Source organism: Drosophila melanogaster, chromosome 3L (genome assembly GCF_000001215.4).
Source record: "Drosophila melanogaster chromosome 3L".
NCBI classification, from domain to species: domain Eukaryota; kingdom Metazoa; phylum Arthropoda; class Insecta; order Diptera; family Drosophilidae; genus Drosophila; species Drosophila melanogaster.
In genome coordinates this window covers 3,597,989-3,620,351 of record NT_037436.4, presented here as the reverse complement: position 1 = coordinate 3,620,351, position 22,363 = coordinate 3,597,989, and the positions used below count along the sequence as shown (strand labels likewise).

General features: G+C 38.7%; 3 protein-coding genes across 17 annotated transcripts in view, besides 1 other annotated feature; all 3 read right to left on the bottom strand.

Moving 5' to 3' along the window:
* Positions 1–3,669: 3,669 nt before the first annotated feature.
* Positions 3,670–4,970, bottom strand: CG10357 (uncharacterized protein). The gene is made up of 4 exons (NM_139564.2): positions 4,730–4,970; positions 4,190–4,654; positions 3,932–4,130; positions 3,670–3,875 (listed from the first exon to the last, which is right to left on the bottom strand). The coding sequence occupies exons 1-4, from the start codon at positions 4,956–4,958 to the stop codon at positions 3,803–3,805; spliced, it is 966 nt and encodes a 321-aa protein (NP_647821.2). The 5' UTR covers positions 4,959–4,970; the 3' UTR covers positions 3,670–3,802.
* Positions 4,971–5,107: 137 nt separating this feature from the next.
* CG10359 (uncharacterized protein) lies at positions 5,108–8,160 on the bottom strand. 2 transcript variants are annotated; one of them, NM_001144410.2, is made up of 5 exons: positions 7,860–8,160; positions 7,147–7,277; positions 6,392–6,603; positions 6,099–6,282; positions 5,108–6,041 (listed from the first exon to the last, which is right to left on the bottom strand). In NM_001144410.2, the coding sequence occupies exons 1-5, from the start codon at positions 8,025–8,027 to the stop codon at positions 5,279–5,281; spliced, it is 1,458 nt and encodes a 485-aa protein (NP_001137882.1). In that variant the 5' UTR covers positions 8,028–8,160; the 3' UTR covers positions 5,108–5,278. The 2 variants fall into 2 exon arrangements, with proteins under 2 accessions (NP_001137882.1, NP_001137881.1); NM_001144409.2 differs by having other exon boundaries at positions 6,470–6,603.
* A 1,670-nt stretch (positions 8,161–9,830) lies between these two features.
* The window catches only part of Eip63E (Ecdysone-induced protein 63E), a 94,771-nt gene continuing 82,238 nt past the window's right edge, over positions 9,831–22,363 (bottom strand). For 12 of the 14 annotated variants that reach the window (NM_079180.4, NM_001274444.1, NM_001043116.3 and 9 more), the window contains 5 exons: positions 22,113–22,287; positions 21,731–21,992; positions 20,127–20,339; positions 19,861–20,040; positions 11,803–12,850 (listed from right to left, as the gene is read on the bottom strand). In NM_079180.4, coding sequence (NP_523904.1) covers positions 12,786–12,850; positions 19,861–20,040; positions 20,127–20,339; positions 21,731–21,992; positions 22,113–22,287 — 895 coding nt within the window. In that variant the 3' untranslated portion in view covers positions 11,803–12,785. Of the gene's footprint in view, positions 12,851–19,860; positions 20,041–20,126; positions 20,340–21,730; positions 21,993–22,112; positions 22,288–22,363 lie in introns of all 14 variants that reach the window. The other 2 variants (NM_001202113.2, NM_001043121.2) reach the window with 1 other exon arrangement.
* Positions 13,746–18,998: a mobile genetic element.

Below are 22,363 nucleotides of genomic sequence, written 5' to 3'. Positions count from 1 at the left end.
CCGCTACCGAATGATCGGTAATGATCCCGGGGCCTTTGTCTTTAATGAGCTTATCCATCATCGCGGTCACAGCTCCCAGCGTATTTAACTCATCTGTCACAGGGCTAATAGGTTTCATTAGTCATCTCCAATCGTCCGGTTTATCAGCTGCTTTTTTCTCTCATTTTTTGTGGTCATTTCTCAGAGTCTCTGAGCCACAAAAAAATGTATTTTCAGTTTTGGTTTTTGCCTCAGTTTGGCTTCATACCATTGTTCCCCTTTTCGATTCGTTTGGGGTTTGCGTGTCGACAGCAATTTTCACCTTAATTATTTTTGGTGGCAGGAGTCGTCGGGTGGCCGAGGATGTGTCCAGCACGCGCTAATGTTTAATATCCGCCAGGATAATGGAATGGGTGGCCGCCAGAGAGAGGGAGAAATGGAGAAGTGTCGGTTGGGAACACTGAAGAAGACACCCAGTCCAAAACCAGACCAGACAGTTATGCAAATTTCCAACTTTATTTGTATATTAAAGGGAGAACAAAACCTCCGTCGCCATAATGATGAACCAAGGGAATACCTTATGACGTCTGAAGGTTTGTGGAAAATTTTAATAAATTTACTTACGCAAATGTAACGATATGCCAAGGTGTCAAGACAATAAATATAAATCATAAATATCTAAAAAATATTCAAATTTTTACGATAGTTCAATAAATTGGCGCCGTAAGGGCACATTGATTTTGATATGTGGTGAAAAAAATAACAATAAATCGATATTTGAATATTCATAAAAGCAAATGCGTAAATACTATTAGATATTGAAATAATAAAGTAGAAAAATGTACCCTAAGAACCTTGAAAAATTATTTTGAATTAGTTATAGACAATTATTAGCTCATTGGTTTTTAAAAATTTCCTTTATACGAACGGGGAAATACCCTTAGGTGTTACTAAAACATATAGCAATCCAAATACTCCCCGAAAGTCAAAAAGTATCTGTAAAACGGAAGCGAAGCGTGTGCTCGTAAATTATTGTGGCCGCACACAGATACACCACACACTTACACTACAACCACCATAATGTCAGCTCGATGTTCCTCTGTGTTTGTTTGCCCATTTGGGCCATCGTCCTTTCGTGTCCTGGCTGTCTAACATTGTCCGTTCATTGTCTTGCCATGGCCTGTTTTTTTGAGAGGTGGCAAGCTGGAAAATGGGAAATGGGGACTGGGGTTTTCCTTTCTGTTTGCCATTCAATATTGGCGCCATTGTAGCCCCTCTCCGCGACTCCTTGCATATCCTGGCCGCGCAGCCTTTCCCCTCCTCGGCAGCCATAAAATGTTCAATTAGTTAATGAAAAATTTTCCAATTGGAAAACATTCGAGTTCAACTAACGACGTTGTATGCAGGGAAGGCGCCGCAGAGGAATAAGGATATGGATAAGGTAGGGGTCTTTCGCCTTTGTAGAATATGCCTTCAGGTCGGAAATTTATGCATGTGATTTATGCACAACAACGATTGCCAATTACAATGTCATTTCTCTTCTTGTCTCCTCGGCTTTGTGTTCGCATTTGTTCATTTTGTCTTGCCTCTGGGTTCCTTTTTTTTTCACCTTTTTTACCTGTATCTTTGGGCGAGTGTCCGTGTGTGGGGTGCCATTAAGAAATGTGTCAAAACATGTGAGGAATTATATAAGTTAAAACACGACAGCGCAGGGGTCAAACATACAGAGCAGACAGGCTAAAAGGATAATAGGCTGGCGCAAGAAAAAATGTATTTTTATAGAAGCATGCAGTTTTTTAGGTCTCTGATAAAATTTATAAAATAACCAAGACGTTGGTCTTATTATAAAACATACTAGTTTTCATTATTAGAGATTATGTTGATTTGTTCTTTCTTAGTTTTTATACTAATGAAGTTAAACACTACTTCTGCTTCTCCCCCTGAAAACAGTTCCCGAGCTCATATTTCATATGAATTAGAGCGGAACATTGGTCATTGGCACGTACCCTCTCAAGGGCCCTCTTGGTCCCCTTAACCCCGCTTAACCTGAGACGACCCCCACCCACAAGGCACCCAACCATTCAGCCATTCAGCCATCGCCAGAATCAAAAGTCAACAACTCTCGCTTTGTTTTACTTTCCCAGCAAACAGAAATTAAAGCCAGAGAAAAAAGCAAAACGAGTGGCGGACAGGAAAAGCCAACGCATGACACAAATTTCAGGGAAGGAAGGTAGGTGGTGGTGGCAGAACAAAAAGCGGACTGCCGAGGAAATGGGGAAAATGCGTCAAGGGAAATGATGGAAATATTGAGAACGCATATGAGAAGAGCAAAAACCAAAAAAAAAAAAAAATAGTCCAGACTTTGGCGCGCGGCACTCGGTAAACAAAGAAATAACGTTCAGCAAACAGAAACGGAAAACAGAAACTCGCTGGTTGACCGAGCATCAATAGAGCGGCTAACTTGCTGGATTTTCACCATGGAAAAGCTGGGGAAAAACAAAGCATAAGCTTGGCACCAAATGCGCGAGTTTCCTGTGCAGGGCGGCTAATGGAGCCTGAAATCGATTTGCGGCACGATACAATGATCTATGATCGACTTAAATGAAGGGTGATCCCCGACCATTGACCACCGAACCACTTGATCCAACTGCAGCACCTGTGCCACCCACATCCAGCTTGCGTTTTCGGTGGACTTCCGATCGACAGCCAGCTGTTGCCATCTCGAAATCCCCAAATTTACAGCATTCCAACTCCTTTTAGTGGCATTTGCCTCTTAACAGGGAATTTACGATCGCTGCCTTTGTTTACTTATTCTCATTGGTGCTCTTCTTATTGGCCTCACCTTCTATACACTTACCTCACGCATTCTGAACACTGAGAGAAAATTATTAAGTTATCATTTTTCTAAGGTTTATTTAGCTTTGTCAGCTGTGCTCAGGAGAAACAAAATATTTAACATATTTAACATTGTTTTATGATAAGAGTTTTAATCTCTCCTCTGATTTATGCAAGTGTTTTCTCAGTGTAGTTGGCCGCTGGCTATGCGAGGGAAAGAAAAGTGGGGCCCAATCACCACTGAAACACCGAATCGCCAAGCCACCGCACCAAGCAGACCGAGGTGTCAAGTGTTTTTCGTTATCTTCTGCGGTTGCTTCCTCTTGTTTGTAGGCCAACAACTCCTCTGCAAGTTAGGATACCCGATCCAAGTGGTGGAAGCCCGAGACCGCCGACGTGTCTGCCTCTCGAATTGCGTCAAAAATTATCGCCATTAAATGTAGATGAGCGTTTAGTTGTAAAGTTATTGGCCCATAAATAACCCCCGGGTCCGCAGTCATCCACAGAATCCAGGTAACCGAAGAATCCGAAGAGGGGGACTGTTTGTTCTTTTCATTCATAAAATGAATGTGATTTATGAGTCGTTGCGCTTGCGGAACTTTTGATTGCAGGTTCTAATAAGGATGATGGTCGCAGCTAATTGAAATTCATTTGCCGATTGAACAGGAATTTAGTGAAATAAAAGATGAGTAGCTTTAGGAGGATGAAGGAGTTTTGACAAGACTAAATTTATGTGCTGGAAAGGCTTAAGCTATCGTATGTCTCTTTAACGTAATAAAGTTGCATTAACAAAACTGCAAGACAAAAGTTTTTCGCTTAAAGCCTATAAATTACTTTTAAATGATTATTGGTTTTAAGAATTATAATAAAATATATTCTTTTATAGAATGTGGGTCCAAATGGGTTGTTAGGTGGCGGCATCTATTTCTGAAGAAATACATGTTTTCGGGGTTTAACCGCCATCTATACTTAAGTGCGACAAGTAAAATCAGAAATGTGAGTTCCTGCCCTGGCCGTAGGGTGGCGCTCCATTAGTTTCCAAATAATAGTACAAGGTGGCGCTAGTAAAATATTGTTAAGAAAATTTGTGGTTATTGTTACAAAAACTAATACTAACCTGCGGTTAACATGTTCGCCCATAAAGACAGTTTGATAATCATTTGCGTTTTCTGTATTAGTTTTTGATTTTTCCCTTAGGCAGTCCTCTACACGCCGACTTTTAATGGCCGTTAAACTGCAAGAAACCGCTGGAAAATTCTCAGGCATTCCAATTGATTCAGCGTAGAACATGACTGCTCGATTGTGACTGCAACTATCTAATTAAAAGTATACAAAATATCAAAACCAATAAATAAGTAAACACAATCGAGCTTACAAGCCTCGTGGAGTAGCTTACTGGCAGCAACAACATCCACATTTTCGCATCCTGGCTGTGGAGCCAGTCCAAAATTCGGATAGAAGTCCACAGTTCCTCGAGGTCGAATGTCGCCAAACAAGGGATAGTCCGTGTGAATCACATCCACGAATTGAGCGGCATTCGAGTGCAAGCTATCATCCGATCGGCTTGAAAATAGGGGAAGAGCCGGATCCAGACCCGTAACTCTGCCCAAAGATCCGTTGAAATAACGTCCAATTCGTCCTGCGATATGAGCTCCCAAGCTGTGTCCTATGACATGGACTCCTTCTAAGGAGATCCCATGGCGCTGTAGGAATTCCTCCAATAATTTGGCTAGAATCTGGGCCACGTTCTTCACAGCCAATCGCGAACTGGGATAATCTAGATTGGCCACAGGACCCCAGTCAGCCACCAAAACATTCTCATATCCCTGAGCAGTATAGGCTTCGGAATTGTTGCATTATAAAAAAGAAGTTAGATATCTATCGCTTATGAGAATTTTTCTCTGCGAATTCTCACCATTTCTCAGAGGCATTATAGAGCCATGGGTGCAAGATCCCAGGTAACCGTGGACAATCAACTTAACAGATTCCACAGACGACAACTGTTCCACATTCTCCAGGGAAACATCCGCTGATGGTTTAAGGTAGTATATGGTACTCTGATTAAGTAAAGAGTCTAGCAAAGCGGCATGTAGTCCCAGAAATTGACAGAGAATTGGTACCAGACATAAGCTGGTCTTGGCCATGTCTAAGGTAATCCACAGTAAACACACTCGAATAACTGGAAATTCCATTGAAACCCCCCATCTATTTATACCCAAAATATAGCATGCGTTCCACTAATCGACCGATTAGAGGAAATCTCCCAGAGATGACGTACTTTCAGGCGAGTACTCGTAAATTTACTGTATTATCTAGGTATTAAGTAATTTTCCATAAATATTACACACACACGCACAGAGAGATTCAAAGCTAAAGCTAGGGTTAAAATGCAAGCAATCGATTGTGGGTTATCCCTGATTTCGGAGATGGCAGTTGGATATGGGTAGATGTTCTTCTAGATATCCTATCGCCTGGCATCATCTATTCCTTCGGAAATGGGACGAATCATCCAACGAACCCGTTTCAGCGAATTCTGCCCTGAAAAGGTGTCCCACCAGATCCCAGTTTCTCCAGGTTGGTTCTGGGTGGTATATTCGCCGAATAAGTTGCTCTTTGCGCAGTTGTTAAACCATCCAGCTCCCTTGTGTCTCAGGGCGCAATTGCACTCCAGGCAGTTGTCATTATCCTGATCCACAGTGCTAAACTTAGCTCCAGCATGATAGGACAATGAATCTCCAGCTGAAGGAGTCAAATTATCCTGGAATTTGCCCAGCAAGACGAGTGGATATAGTTCCTTTTCGCTGCCAATGGCAAACAACGAATATCCCGCATACGCCACGTTGCCCGAGAAGTCCTCCATCACAATCCGCAGTTCGTGCAAGGCCGATGAAGTGAGGGCATGCAGTTTGTTGAGACCAATAAAGAAGTCCCCAGCCAAATTGCCAAAGCCATCGCGATAATCCAGCCAGCCGCGTTCGAAGTTCACATCATCGGAGGTGCGGCTCAAAATAACAGTCCAATCCTCATCGCAGGATACGTAGAAGGATTCCGATTCGGGTGTGAGCTGTACTTTTAGAATTCCGTGGTTAGAAAGGAAGGAATAGGAGCAACTACTAGGCAACTGCCGTGTAGCTGTTGGTCCATTTAATCCACTTGGACCGTAGAAGATTGGCTGCTGACCTGGTGTCGACCTCAATCCCTTACCCTGGATCAAACGGCTTTGGCGCCTAAAAGATAGATAATTTTTAGTTCAATTACAATTTGAATTACTTAAATATTATTACCTAATGGCCCGTGAAAGATTGGCCACTTCAACCTGCACAGATCTGACACTGAGAGCAGTAGAAGCCAAAAGCGTGGCCAAGGCATCCAGACGACTTGATAAATTCAAGTTGGATTCATTAAATGTACCTATTCCCGAGCTGGGATACTGTTCCTGGGAAACGTCACGAACAGTGCGCGAGATATCTGCCGATAAAGAAATAACTTTATAAAAATTTGATTTTCAATGTGGACTGGGCAACCAGAGAGACAAACACAATACAATAGCACAACATCGACATTTCTAGTATGTTACCCTTCATCTTTTTGCGATTTCTTAGCTTGTGTTTTAGCTCCCTAACATTTCGGGGTCCGAAAACCTGATCGGTTTCACCTTTAAGCTCATCTAGAGTGTTCCTCGAAAGCCGCTGGATGTGCTCAAAACTGTCCAGTCTGTGCAGGAAGTCCAATTGCTGGGCCTTCATCGATTCCATGCGGGCCGAACTGCTTTCCACCAGCTGATCCAATCTAAAATATGTTTTATAAATAGTTAATAAATAGAAAATGATAAAGAAGCCCTCATTGACTTCGAAATGGCCCACTTAGACGATTTTCCTTGGGTTCAGTAAATGATAAAGCTCTAAGATATATTTCTGTTTGTATTGTTTCGCTCGCTAATCAGTTTGAGTTTGCCGCTTGCAGATTTCCGTTTTCAAACGATCGTAAGAAATAACCGATTAAAGGCAACAAAGAAAAAAATATATTATCCAAACAAGCAAAACGATGAGATCCAATCTATAAACTGCGTGTGAAAATCATCAGCAAATTTCTGCGAACCCATAACAATAAATTTGACCCAAAAAGCAAGAGCAGGTGCTACCCAACGATACTTGATCAAATAAATATAATTATATTGGCAAAAAATTGAACATCATTAAAGAGTTAATTCCTCTGCCAAATAAGTCGCAGTGTCACAAAAAAGTTTCCGAAGAGCTATTGATGCGCGGTTTTTGCTCTACCGGTTTTACAAAAATATTTCATATGATCCGTCTATGTCAAACCAGTTCTCACTTCTTATCGATGACTTCCAGCCGGTGGCGCTGGTCCTCGTCCAAGGTCACCAAGATGCCAACGCGATCGTGCAGATTGGTCATCAGCTCCTTGTAGTCGCATCTGGGAGCAATTGGTGGGGTCGCAATGCTCTGGAGAATGGCAGTACAAATAAAAAGAAGGGAGACGCTACATTAAGCAAACACGAGGCCAGCGCATTGAACTTGTTCTGGCCAAAACGAAACCTGCTGGCCAAAAGTCAGCAGCCAGTCGGCAAGTTTAAAATTCACATTACAGTGGGCGATCGAGAGAACAAACACACATTATGCAAAATGGATTTTTGCATTTCAAACAAAGGGATAATTTATTTTATTTTTCTTGTATTTATTTCTGTCACAAATTGAGGTTGCTTATGTCACTTCAAAACACTTCTTCAAAGCTTTTGAGTCAAATATTTTATATTCATCTCTTCTCTTTTTCTGCTATTTTGTCATTTTACCATATGATATTTATAGCGTTTGTTTTGTTTTTTATTTTAGTCAGCATTTCAAATTTACCAATGAATCACTAAGTGATACTGAACTCTATTAAGCGACGTTTTTTATATGTATTAAGTACCATTAAGTTATTTTTGATGTTAAAAATTTATGAATTTTAGTTTAATTTTTAATTACAATTTTGCAAGTTGTGTTTTTGTTCTTTCGATCGCGTGCTGTATTTTCACTGTAACGCACTCGGAAGTTGTTGGGAATGCGCGACCGCGTTTGGTTGTTTCGGAGGTTACGAGGTGGGAGTGGTGGTGCCTGGGTGACTCCGGGTACTTCCAGCACGGAACCAGTGCCAAAACCGCAGATCGCAGCCAGCACCATGACAGTGGCTATGGCCGCTAATTGGGGCCTCATCATGTCACTTTGTTTACGCGTCGCTCAAAGCAAACAAATCGAGAATCTGACACCTATCCTTGGTTCCACGCAAGATCCAAGGAAAATCCGAGATCAATACGTCCGTTCCGGTTGAAGTTTGCGAAGAAACTGAGCGTTTTTGAAGACCCAGCTCTTTGGAGAGAAGCTTTTCTCGTATAAAAGCTTTCGTGAGATGCTCGAAGTTTATGTTTTTCGAGGGGTCGTCTTTGTTTATGCACATCTGTCTAGAAGTCTGCGAAAAAACCCCCCGGCGTTTTAGATTTTTTTTGGCCTGTCAATCAATTGGTTGTCTGTTCGGCACGCTGATCAGTCCAAAACAATTTGCAACGGCTTGTCGAGAACTATGAACACGAGCTGAGAATTATTAATTGACTTTAAAAAAAAAGGGGATGGAATCACCACTAAGAGCTACTAGTCTTGTGCTTAACTATAGCTTTTAGTTCTGGTATCATTTTAATGCTAATTAGTTAGTTTAAGCTCAAGATTAAATTATGGCATCGTTATGGGTATATAATATTACTAAGACCCAGACTTTGTTTTGTAGTGATTACTTTAAAAGTCAATAAAGACTTCTTCTTTTCTTTATTATCCAAGCCACCGATATTGAAAAAATGAATACTGTTAAAAAACCAAATGTCAGCAACTACGTAAACCAAAGTTTACACTTTATGCAATTTTTTAAATATTTTATTAAAGAAGCTATTTTTGAAGATCTATTACCTTGTATTAAAAGTGGCCAAGTGCGTAATATGCACTGGCTGTAAACCCACATTTGCGGAGCTACGTGCCTTAAGTCATCTATGCTAATTGCTAGATAATCTTATGCAACTGAAACTATAGCTAAAATTCCCTACGTAGCTTGCATGCCAATGATATGCAAAACCTTACATTCACTGGTCGTTTGGTTAAGCCTGCCTCAACTAGGCGTCATTTCCATACATTAAACTACATATATTGGCCGATATGAAAGGGCTAACCTTAGCAAGCGATGAGTAATCATGATGTGGGGAATGCATGCCAAATGCCGTGGTTTCCCCGATACGTTGACATTATATTTATAGAACTTATATGCGTTTTTATTTATATGTATTTTGGCCTTAGCCGTCATCGGTTGGATATAATGCAAGACTCACGAGCAGAATAAATATGGATGCAATGGCATTTTTTTAACAACTTGTTCACGAGATTACCTTTGATTTTCCGTTGTTGTTCCGCTTATGTCATCTGTAATTGTTTTGCTCAATTACAATGGTGATGGGTTTTATGGACTTCTGAAGGTTTACAGCTGCATCCCACTTGGTCATTGGATGTTGAACCTAGGAAACCTTTTCCTCTGCCCAGGTGCAGATGAATCGTGCCGAGATGCTCGCCTGCAGATACCAAAAGTCAGGCCCAAAGCTCAACCAACTCTATTTGTGGCCAAGATGAATTGCCGGAATGATGACGCAACCGGCCGTTGGGTGGCAAAAAAAAGTTGGAGGAGAAATACGTTTCTTAATATCATGTATATTGTTCGCGGTTTGCCCGAAAAAAGAGTTGTGTCATTTACATAATTAATGCCTTTGGATCCCATGGATGCCACCCATTTTCCCCCTCCTTCATCATCATTTCAGCGACTTGTCATCCTCTGAATTATTTCAATTGCTCGAAATGGGGTTGAGTAAATTTCAGTGCTTGCCAACATTTCAAGCAATCAAAAATTATTATCTATATTGTTATTTATGGCCAAAGAAGTGGCCTATAAATCAGTCGGATATTCTTGGAAAATAAACAGCACTCATTACTTTTCATTGGCCTTGGCCGCTTTTTATTTAATATTAAATTATTGTACAGGTTGAACTTATTCAAATTGTATTTAGTTGCCATCCATTTGTTAAATAATAAACATTCAATATTTTTCCACTTTAAATATACCCATCGTGTTTGTTACTCTTGCCGAATATTGTTTTGTTCGTCTTTCGCTACTTAGAAATCAACTACAAATATTTACAAAATTTTCATTCTTATTTGTGGGGGTTTGTGGGCCGCACCCAGTTTTTCGTTTAACTATACAAAAATGCTTACGAGGTAAACATAAAAATTGCATGCTCCATCTAAACTATCGCCTATCTGCATCGAGAGTTCGTAATTTGTGTTAATAGATTTATTTTGTTTTTAACAAAGGTACATTAAATATATTTACGACAAATTCAATGCATTAAAATTATTTAAGTTTCTCATCGTTCCAGCCCTCCAGTTAAATGTTTTTTTACCTTTCGTTCCCGGGGTTTCGAGGGAGGAATTGCCCCGCGCTTAGCTACTATATAGATTACGATCCGCTAAAAACATTCTTAGTTATTTACTCGTTTCGATTACGTTAGGGATTAGCTTAGTTTTCTCCAATATCATTTGCCTGCTTGAATTTGCTCATCTTGAATGTTGTGCAAAATAATCAATTAGAGTTGTCTCGGAAAATGTCATTTGCGTTTGCCTGATAAAATTGCATTTAACGGAAACGGAAACGATAACGAAAACCAGTTCAATCTTCGCTAATTTCGTTCGATTCGATTTGTTCCATTGGCTCATTGGCTTATAAACTATGGACGTAACCTTCGGGATGGGAAAAGTGCAAAAGTGCGTTGCCATGCTTCGTTACCTTTTGTGTTGCGATCCAATAATTAATTGGGTAAAATTCGCAGAGAACTAAAAATAGCAGAATGCATAAACATCCTAATCGCCAAATTTCGAGTGCGTGCAAAATTTTGTTTCACTTTAATGTACTGCTCTTCTTGGCTAGCAAACAATTCTAAACAATTTTGCTGGCCAGCTGCTACGTTTGTTTTCTAAAGTGCCTAATTCTTTATCTTTATTAAGTTTTTGTTTACTTTGTGTTGTGTTTACCTTGCTGTAGTGTATTTCAGTGTGTGTTTTTGCATACTTTTTTCATAAATCACAGAAAAAGTTTATTCATTTGAAATATTTGGTTTTCCATTCGCCATTGTTTAAATTTGACTTTTACTTTTGCTACAAAATATAATCTGGTTTTGGAGCGCTATTAAAACGTGGCCCTAATCGAGTTTTGTTCGAGCTATTTAAGTATCAACTAACTTAACGGGCTTGATATCTCCTTATAATCATGTCTTAATCAGAGAATCTTAGCAATTTGATTGCCTACAACTCAAATTGGCTCGTCTTTCTCATAGATTTTTACGATATTCATAATATATTTTGTTCTACGCATTAGTTTCCTCTACTCAAATCGTTTTTGATTCATTTACTTGTTTCAAAACCATGTGAAGTGTCTTTGATTTCAATTTGCACATTTGTTAGCTCTCATTTGAACTTCTCTTTAAGATTTGTGGAACCCGAATACGGCGGGCGTCCTCTCGTTTTGGCCAAATACGGTACGTTTCTTAGATTATGGAAATGGATTGGGCTTGGTTTCGATACTTCTCGCTACGAACTCTATGTAAAATACTTGGTTAGGTTACTTTAGTGTTTAGTTGATGGCTATTTTATTTCGAATTTACTTTTGGTTGATTGCTAAAAATTTGATTCTACTATTTTGCGTTCTTTGCTAGTTAAATTGTTTATCTATTCGCTTAAGTTTGCATCGAAAATGTTATGATTTATGATCCGTCAGCCTTCCTCCCGACCTTTGATTTTTGACTAAATGTTTCTAGGAATTTAATCATCATCCGCACGTCAGCAAATCTGTGGAAAGAACCAAAAACTTAAAACTTAAAATAAAAAGATAAAAAACGAAATCAAACATAAATTGTATAAATGGTTTAAATTTATTGTTTTACATATTGTTAATAATTGATTTACTTGCTTTTTACATAAATTCATTTAATAGTTATAAAATTATCACTTAAACAGCGCGGCGAACTGATATATTTTAAAATGACAAAGGAAACGTTACAAAATTATACAATCCAACAATTAAAAGGAGCTGTGAGCAGAACTAAACAAGTCTTAATTTGAAAATGTGCATAATTTTAAGTTGAGTAATTGCTTGGAAATAATCGTACACCTTTTGAGCACATCATTATTTGATTAATTGATTCATTTTTTTTTTTTGGCGCATTGCCGCCAATTCATTAATTTTTATTAATTGCACTCTATTAAAGCAGTAACCAATTGAATTTATATTTGCAATTTTAATCAACACTCCGCAGTCGAACATTCGCGTAGAAAATATCGAATAAAAACTAAAGGAAAAAATAATGAAAACGAAATACACACGAGCATATCAAACATCATGATGATTATCTCTCACTCATTGCAATCGAAAATATTGCGTAATCCACAGAGGCAATTCACTCACTAAAAGCTACCATTAAATGTAAATTTTTGTTAGCTTACAAAAGAATACAGAAAAACGTGTCTGCGCTTTGACTAAACTGAGTATCCTTTACGACGCGGCTGCAGGATGGCGAGAAATCTACAGAAATCTAAACTAACTTTAAGCAATTTGACTGAAAATAAAATGCTGCCGTTGGTGCCGTGTCTTCTGCTAAACTCCCTCAGCTAACTCACTGCGAAATCGAACTAATAACTAAAAAGTATCATAGAATTATAGTACAAAACTTCTGCGCGGGCGAGAAGTTCCTCTTGCATTATATATGGCTGTCGATTGCTGGATGATGCGATAGGTTGATTGACAGATTGATAGTCCAGGAGGATGTTGATTGGGTGATTTGGATCCTAACAGTAGAAACGTACGCCATCCACAGAGAGGACTTGCTTTAATTTTCATTTATTCTGTCGATTTGGCTCCGTGTAAAGCTGCACGCCTTCCACGGTGAAAATTGAGGTTTCTGTTTTTGGGGCGAGAGAGAAACGGACATTGGTAATTAGTAAAAAATAATAAAATTATATTTGTAATTAAAAAGTTTGAGTTATGAAACATGCTGAACTCTGACCATGACATAATTTAATTTACGGCCATCGATGAGCGACAATTTAAATTGCCATTGGCGAAATTACATTTTCCAGCCGCACATGATACACTCACACAATTGCCAGGCAACCTAACCACGCACAAAAGTCACACGAATGTGTACAGTAGTGGCTCTAGTGAGTGAACACTGTGAAATGAGAATGGGTTGGGTAGAGACTTTGAGGCCACATATATTACTTAAATGTAACATACATTTTGAATGAATTTCTCTTGCAATACCAACATGTTTAAGTTGCTTCGAATAATCCATGTATATATGTATTTTGTTTTCTAAAGCAATGCTTACTGTATTAGAGTTCGTAATACACAGAGTGTATGCGAACCTAAGCCACAAAACCGCACACGGGGTGTGATGACCTTTCCTGGCCATGATAAATGAAGCGCATTAGTTGCGTTTTAATTGATTCTATCTGTCCACGCTGCGTATACGCAATGTTGCAGCGGGAAATAGGAAAAGTCCCACCCTTTCGTAATGAGTTGGGTTAGGGTTTTTGTACAGCGGCTGTGATTTAGCCAGAAATTAGCATAGCTCCCTCTCCTAGATTTAAGTGCAGAAAAAATAGATCCAGTTTTGTGTAAACAAATCACGCGGTAATCGCATTTTAAGCACACTTTAAGCTGCCCTCGATTAAGTGCAAGTCCGAAAAGGGGAATTTGCGCTTTATTCATTTATTTTCGGCTTTACCCACTGCATTCTCGAGTGGCTTTTGTGCCCCCATACAAATATATGCATTTTTAAAGCCCTCTCTATTTGTTGTAATTTATAATTTATATTTCCTTTCTTAATAAATAAATAAATAGTCAAGTTTATGTTTGAGTTTTATGATTTATATTTTAAGTTATTTCAACTGCAACACCAGCACCACGACCTACTCACAGCAAAAAACGTACAAGAAGGAAAGAAGGAATAAAAAGAGTGGTATTCTCTTACAATATGTTTTATGGCATAAAAGGTGTGGCCATTCATATCAAATATAAAGTAGTGTTGTTTAACGTTATTTTTGTAGGTTGAATAGTATATTCCAACACGCCCCCTCAAAAATAACGTCTATAATTAAAAACATAACAATAATATTCATTAGTAACTATCAAATGTGGGTGGTGTGCATTCTGGGAAGTGTTAACTGATCCAGCATTTGCTGCGAGGATACGGGGAAAACCCAGAAAAACCCGATCAGATCATTGTAACAAAATATGTTTACAGGAATTTAAATTTGAAAAATATATATAAAAAATTTCATTCAGCATTCGATTGGTCGTCTTGCAGCAAACCCAATTTGTCTCGTAACTCCACAAATCTCGCAGCAGGCAACGGTTTTGTAAATATGTCAGCCAGTTGATTCTCTGTAGGAATATACTCAAGACAAATCACATTATTCTGAACTTGCTCTCTGGCAAAATGATATTTAATATCAATATGTTTAGCTCGTTTATGACATGAGGGATTGTTTGCTATGCTAATACAGCCTTGATTGTCTTCGTAAATTTTAATGGGGTTTTCTAGTTTAATGTTAATACTAGTTAATAAAAATTTAAGCCATAGAGCTTCTCTCACGGCTTCAAATAGGGCCATATACTCAGCTTCAGTTGATGAGGCTGCTACTGAGTTCTGTCTCTTTGTATTCCAACAAATGAGATTAAAATCAAACATTTTGAATAAATACCCTGTTGTACTTTTTCTATCAATTTCACTACCAGCCCAATCAGAATCCACATAACCAATAATTTTATTTTCAAATGCCAAGTTCTTTTTAAAAATCAATTTCATATCGATAGTGCCCTTCAAATATCTAAGAACTCTTTTTAAGTTCTGCCATAATTCGGAGTTATTTTTGCTACTATATCTGCTCAAGATATTTACTGCAGTAGTTAAATCTGGGCGTGTACAAAGCATTATGTACATTAAACATCCTATGAGGCTACGGCATGGGGTATTGCAGTCTTCATCTGAATTAAGTAATTCATAATTTATTTTACTAGGTAAAGGAGTACTAACTGCATTACAATTTTCCATGTTAAATTTACTTAAAATTTTTTTAACATATGCAGATTGGCTTAAATAGATTTTATCTTCCTGCATCTCTATCCTAATTCCAATAAAATGTTTTATTTCATTTAGGTCAGTCATCCTAAACTTTTCCATTAAATACCTTTTGAAGTTATTCATTCTTGTCATATCTCCTGTAGCTATAACCACATCATCTACATATAATAATACATATATGTTTTCATTGATGTTACCTTTGTCTAAAATATATATACAGCGATCAACTGAAGAGTTTACAAACTCACACTCTTTCAATGCTTGCTCAAATACTTCAAACCAGCATCTAGCCGCTTGCTTGAGTCCGTAAATTGCCTTATTCAATTTACACACATTGTCACTATTACACGATATACCTTGAGGAAGTCTCATATAAATTTCCTCTTTTAACGTGCCATTTAAGAAAGCTGTTTTTACATCCATTTGATGGACTTTCAAGTTATACTGTATTACTAATGACAATATAAATCGGAAACTTGAAATTCTAGCTACAGGAGCAAATGTCTCTTCATAGTCTATTTGGTATTTTTGAGTGAATCCTCGTGCAACCAATCTAGCTTTGTATCTAATTGGATTTCCAAGTTCATTATATTTAACAGAAAATACCCATCTGCTATCTACAATATTTTTGTTTTCAGGCCTTTATGTAATTGTCCAAGTATTATTAATTTTATGAGCATTTAACTCTGTATTGATGGCTTCTTCCCAAGAAGATTTATCATCCCTATATTGAATTTCATCAAATGAATTTGGGACATCGTTAAATATAGTGTGAGCATTTAGAACAACTTTATTTAGACTATTATCCTCTTCATTATAGGATATCTGAGGCTTAGTCTTTAATCTCTCACTTCTTCTATTAATAATTTCTATGCCATCATTTTTAGTTGGATTATCAATTCCAATTTCTTTTAAGTGCTCTGCTGTTTCACTTTCCCTACTCTCATTCGGGTTGCCTGATCCCTTACTTTCATTCAGGTGATCATCTCGCTTTCTTTTCTTACTCTCATTCAGAAAATATTTATTACTTTCCTTACTATCTTTCAGGAATTGTATGTTGTCGCATTCCTTACTCTCATTCGGGAATTCTGTTTGTATTATTTTCCTACTGTCATTCGGAAAATTTTTATTTTCACTTTCCTTACTATCTTTCAGGAATTGTATGTTGTCGCATTCCTTACTCTCATTCGGGAATTCTGTTTGTATTATTTTCCTACTGTCATTCGGAAAATTTTTATTTTCACTTTCCTTACTATCTTTCAGGAATTGTATGTTGTCGCATTCCTTACTCTCATTCGGGAACTCTGTTTGTATTATTTTCCTACTGTCATTCGGAAAATTTTTATTTTCACTTTCCTTACTATCTTTCAGGAACACTGTTTCAAATTTAACAGCTCTAGAATTAACCATATTGGTTTCATCGACAACAACATCTCTTGCGACAATAAATTTTTCATTTACAGCATCCCACAACTTAAAACCATTGGGTTCATAGCCCACAAAAATACTTTTAAATGATTTATCATCAAACTTTCCTTGTTTGTTTTTAATATGCACATAAACAGTTGCACCAAACACTCTCAAATGTTTTAAGTATGGCTTCTTATTGTGCCACATCTCATATGGGGTCTTTGAACTATCAACAAGTGCTCTACTAGGAATTCTGTTGATTAAATAAGTAGCAGTTAATACTGCTTCGCCCCAAAAGCTTTTATCTAGCTTTGCACCACTAACCATGGTTCGAGCTTTTTCCGTAATGGTTCTTATCATTCTCTCAGAAACACCATTTAACTGAGGTGTATGTGGCACTGTTAAGTGATAAGAAATTCCTTTCTTAACACAAAATTGTCTCATCTCATTTGACAAGTATTCTCTACCATTGTCAATGTATAAGTACACAACCTTTAAATTAAAATGAGCTTCACTCTTGGCTACAAAATCTTGAAACATGCTAAACACATCAGATTTATATTTAATTAAATAAGTTACACAATAATGTGTAAACTGATCAACAAAGATCACAAAATAATTTTTATCATCTAAAGTAACTGGAGTAATAGGCCCACAGACATCTGAGTGTACTACAAAAAGTGGTCTTTTAATATGGGTCTTATCTTTCAATTGTTTAAAAAGAAGTCTTGCCTGTTTACCATTTAAACAGGGTTCACAAATTTCACATGATAACTCTAAGTTGTTTAGAAGACTTTGATCACTAAACATATTCTTTCGTTTTATTTCTAATAATTTGCCATCGCTTATATGGCCAAACCTCTCATGCCATAAACGAAAATTATTTTTATGCTTAGCATTTATAGAATATGCTTGAAAATTGATCACAGGTACATTGTTTAACATACCTGAATTTTTGACAACCATTAACCCATTTTTCGAAATGGTTACACCGCTTTTGTCAAATTCGATCGACATTCCTGCCTCTTGGAGACGCTTTACGGACATCAAATTACCAGCAGCTTCCTTACAAAAGAGTACATCCTCCAGTGTAATCTCATGGTCATTCCGTAGTCGGACAATACCACGCTTAGTGGCATAAATAAATTCGCCTTGCTTGGCCACTGCAATCTTAAGTGGAGGCACAACCTCCACACTGTCGGTATACAGCGACTCATCATTTATAAGATGGTCACTAGCACCAGAATCAAGGACAAACCCGCAGTTGTCCATCACTGAAGTATTATTCACTTCTTTTACCATAAACGCAATGCCGTGTGATGTTGCAGTTTGAACTTGTTTTTCATTTTCTTTATTTTTATTATTTAATATTCTTTTATAATGGAAACAATCTTTTTTAATGTGGCCTTCTCTGCCACAGTGGTGACACTTGACTTTATACTTTGAATTTCCCTTGAATATTTTCTTTGGTTTAGTTACCCGATTTTTAAACAAATTATTTTTATAAGTGTTATTATTGTTGTGCACGATCGCGTTCATAACTTTCTTGCTTGTATCGTTGTGGTCATTTTTAATTTTAATTTCTTGATCCAGCAATCTATTTTTCACAAACGCCAATGTCAAATTTTCTTCAGATAATGTCTCTATCGCTGTAATAATTCCATCGTAACACGAAGGCAATGTGATCAGTAGATGAGAAATTTTATCCATCTCTTCTATTTTTGCACCAGCTGCCAACAATTCACTTATAAGTTCGTCAAAAATATGAAAATGGCTTAATAGTGACATCTCACTCGATAGCTTCAGAGAAAGCAAACGTTTTCGCAGCGCCAGTTGCGACGCCAAACTTTTTCGTTCATAAACGGCGTCCAAATTCTCAAGAATCTGACGCGCCGTAATGTCGCTTGTTGCGAAATTTAAAAACGAGTCGCTTAGGTACTCTATTATTGTACTTTTTGCACAACGCTCTGCCTTTTTCCAGGAGTCATCTACCTCGTTAGGCATTAACCATCAACTACTTTAAGCACATCTTGCTCGGCTAAAAGAGCCCTAATTCTAAATTTCCAAATCGCGTACTTCTCGCCATCAAACGGCTTAATATTACGTTTAGCCTTGTCCATTTTTCACTCAAATTCTGAGAAGGAAATAATTTCACAAGAATGTGAAAAAAAAAACTATTTCACAAGAATGTGAAAAAATGCTATTTCACAATTTATTTTCACAATCTTTAATTCACAATTTAATTGTTTATTAGGCATGGACTGGGCCCATAACCTGTTGTAATTTATAATTTATATTTCCTTTCTTAATAAATAAATAAATAGTCAAGTTTATGTTTGAGTTTTATGATTTATATTTTAAGTTATTTCAACTGCAACACCAGCACCACGACCTACTCACAGCAAAAAACGTACAAGAAGGAAAGAAGGAATAAAAAGAGTGGTATTCTCTTACAATATGTTTTATGGCATAAAAGGTGTGGCCATTCATATCAAATATAAAGTAGTGTTGTTTAACGTTATTTTTGTAGGTTGAATAGTATATTCCAACACTATTGCACTTCCCTAGTTTTCCCCGAAACTCAGTGGATTGCATTTGCCAAATTGCATAGTCCGCAACTTGATGCTGGTTTTGGGGCTACCCTTAAATTTCCTTTTTTCGGAAATGTTTCCATTTACCGAGTGGCATCCGATAGGAGGTCTGCTAATGAATGCAGGTCCTCGGGAAAAACGGAATTTAGTATCCATTTTATGTAACAGAAAACGCAGGGCAGTTGTAGAGGAATTGGTAGAGATAATTGCTTATACGTACGCAATCAAAATAATCAAAATATCAGATATTATATATCTACAGGATTATTTTATACAGTTTTCATAAAATAGATAATTCCATTTGGTGCCGTATCATACACGTTTTGAATTGCAAAACGAACCATTATATACTTTTGAATGTTCACTTATCGCAATCTAATTAGTAGACCAGCTTGATTTTCTGTCTGTGGGTCTGTATTTGTCCAACAAGTTTGTCCTTTGCATTCGGTATTTATTTTCCCAACTTGTTGCAAACTTTTGCCACCACTTGAAATACAAATTAAAACCGGCAAATGCAATTACTGTTAACTATACCTCGGAAACACTCGCTAAGCAGGCCCTCAATTCACGGAAAACTGCTCGAAAGGCAAACAAATTGTCGCGAAACTTAAATGAGTTGTCCTTTACAAAGAATGGGCTAACGTCACGGGATTTTTCCCTGACTTTCAGCCAACTTTGAGCAAACATTTCATCCTTTTTTTCCCCTTTTTTTTCGTTGCCTTGCGAAGCTTTGTTAATTGGTTTTCTTTCCGGCCACACAGACAATGGCCAAAAGTTCGGGCTGTAAATGTTTAATGCATTAATTCAATTTGCTCGACTCACCGTCTGGCAATTCGTAGAGTTTCTTTGGCAACTGCGCAAAGTACGGATGCTGCAGTGCATCATCGGCGCCCAAACGCTGCTCCGGATTCAGTTGCAGGAAGCCGTTAGCTATCGTCTCGCCCTCGATGATGTCGTATAGCCGTGGGAAGTTGTGACCCAGTTTCCGTGGTCGATAGAAACCTGCACCGAAAGGTTAAGGGGTGTACACCAAATTAGCTTCCAGAGTTCAACCAGGTCGCTCTCTGGCCCTGAGGCCAATTACTTACCCAGCTTGTGTGGCTTGTAGCCGGGAAAGTGGGTGACTCCCGGCCACGTGTCCTCGGTGGGCGTGCCCAGCAATTTGAATATCTTGTCCAGCTGATCGTAGGTATCACGTATGCCCGGAAACGTCGGCATCCCGGTCACCATCTCCACGAAGATGCAGCCCACGCCCCACATGTCCAGCGAGGTCGAGTACTCCGTGCTGCCCAGCAGGACATCTGAAATGGTCACGAACTCCAGGGTAAGTAAATGCACTTCTGTTTTCCCCACTTTTGTTGCAAAATAAATTGCCATTTTAAATAAATAAGAGGGCGAGAGAGACCAGGAACTCCGGGACGAGATAGTTCTCCACTTCCTGTGCACCTTTGTGTTTATCTTTGCTGCTGCTTTTTTGGCCAGCAGCTAACAAAGTTTAGTCCTCCCATGAGCACACACGATTTTCTGGGTTGGATGCTGTTTATGTTCAAATAAGAGGAACTTAAAGCTAAACTATAAACATACCTGATGAAGCAGTATGTGCACAACAATAAGCCAATATATGTATCTCAATCTTTTTCAAAATGCACCTAACGCACCTAAAAGAACGTTTTTTTTTTTTTGAAAGTAGTACCTACGTATGCATCTGTTCGCCTCCCACACCAATTTTCCGCGCAGGTGGCGACAGGTGCCCATGGCAACCACATCCGCATCCCCATCCGTTTGTATCCCCTTTGTTTTTTGCATGCCTCCGCTTTTTGCCTGGCGGCGCTGTCTGCCAAGAAGTGCAGATTAAATTTGTTTAACATGCTTCCGAACTATTCCCCAGCTGACGTTGATGCTGCCCAGGGGTCAGGGGGGTCAGTAGTCCGGGTTGCGGACTGCAGCCCAGGTATTCCAGCAGACCCAAAGTGTTTATGCCAAGGGAATTGCATATTAGAAAAAATTAACTTTATTCCTCTGTCTCTAGTCCTGCGCTTTAGTTTTCCATTTAGCTGGCTCGCAAATTGATGGAAAAATCTTTGCCATGCAAAGTGAATTGTTTACCCATTGTCAAGGGAGGGATCTTAGTGAGGCATTAATTTAATCCCAGCCGAGCTACTCTGCAATGCCAACAATTTTCAGCCTGCATGGACGTCAATTAATTGGCTTCGAGTGCACAAAACAAACGAAATATTTTAATGCGATTTTCAAATTGGTTCGACTTTGGGTCTAGGGCTAAGCTCCGAACTGCAAATTGTTTGCGCCTGGGAAAAGTGATTACTAGTTTAATTTTTTTTATTTTGGCCATGAGCAGCTTACATGAAAAGGCTCTTAGCTGTTTAAGTTTAAAGGGATTAAGAGATAGGAATATACCAAAATCACATGGAAAAATTGAATCCTTTAGCATTTCTTCGCCTACGGATGCAATGTGAAATTGATGTGTGAAAAGAAAGAATTTACTATTCATTCCAGCCAGGACTACATTCCGACAAATATTCAACATTTTAGGTAACCCAAATTAAAAGTAAACAAGATTCTCAGGACTGAGAAATATGGCCAGATATTTAAATTAAAATACACAGAATTGTTCATGGTCTCCCTCATGGTCTCTCTCTTCCTCCAACACACAGAACCAAATGGGAAAGCTCACCTGGAGGGCGGTACCATAACGTGACCACCTCGTGGGAGTAGGTGTGGCTGGGCACGCTCTTGGCCCTGGCCAGTCCGAAATCGGCCAACTTCAGTTCGCCGCAGTCGCTAATAAGCAGGTTCTGCGGCTTGACATCCCGATGGAGGACACGCCGCTTGTGGCAGTAGGAGAGTCCACGGAGCAGCTGGAAGAGGAACAGGCGCACGTTGCGATGATCCAGGCCGCCCGGATGCTTCTCCATGTATTGCGACAGATCCGTATTCTGGAAAGGAATGATTCGGCATTAGTTCAAATGATAACACTGAGTAGATAACGATCAAAGGATAGTCTAGCAGTAACTAACTATCGCTTTCAGATCTCAATGAATATTTCAAGTACTCACCACATATTCAAAGACAAAGGTCAGCGTCTCGCGCGTGTGGACAATGTCGTGCAGCGTGACGATGTTGCTGTGTTTCAGTTCTTTCAGCAGCGAGGCCTCGCGAATCGCGGTGAAGGGTGCTCCCTCCTCCTCCTGCAGGCGAATCTCCTTCAGCGCCACCCGCTGGTAGGTTAATCTGCAGGCCACAGCAATGGGGACGGGGAATTAATAAAATAAATACTCGAGCGGGAATGTCCGACAAGAACAACAAT

Excerpts from the sequence above, each read along its gene's own strand:
- CG10359 (NM_001144410.2), bottom strand. The coding sequence starts at position 8,027 with ATGAGGCCCCAATTAGCGGCCATAGCCACTGTCATGGTGCTGGCTGCG. Across the intron at positions 7,278-7,859 it reads GCATTCCCAACAACTTCCGA|AGCATTGCGACCCCACCAAT; the intron begins GTGCGTTACAGT and ends GCCATTCTCCAG. Across the intron at positions 6,604-7,146 it reads CTGGAAGTCATCGATAAGAA|ATTGGATCAGCTGGTGGAAA; the intron begins GTGAGAACTGGT and ends AACATATTTTAG.
- CG10357 (NM_139564.2), bottom strand. The coding sequence starts at position 4,958 with ATGGCCAAGACCAGCTTATGTCTGGTACCAATTCTCTGTCAATTTCTG. Across the intron at positions 4,655-4,729 it reads TATAATGCCTCTGAGAAATG|CCTATACTGCTCAGGGATAT; the intron begins GTGAGAATTCGC and ends ACAATTCCGAAG. Across the intron at positions 3,876-3,931 it reads GGCGAACATGTTAACCGCAG|CGCCACCTTGTACTATTATT; the intron begins GTTAGTATTAGT and ends ATATTTTACTAG.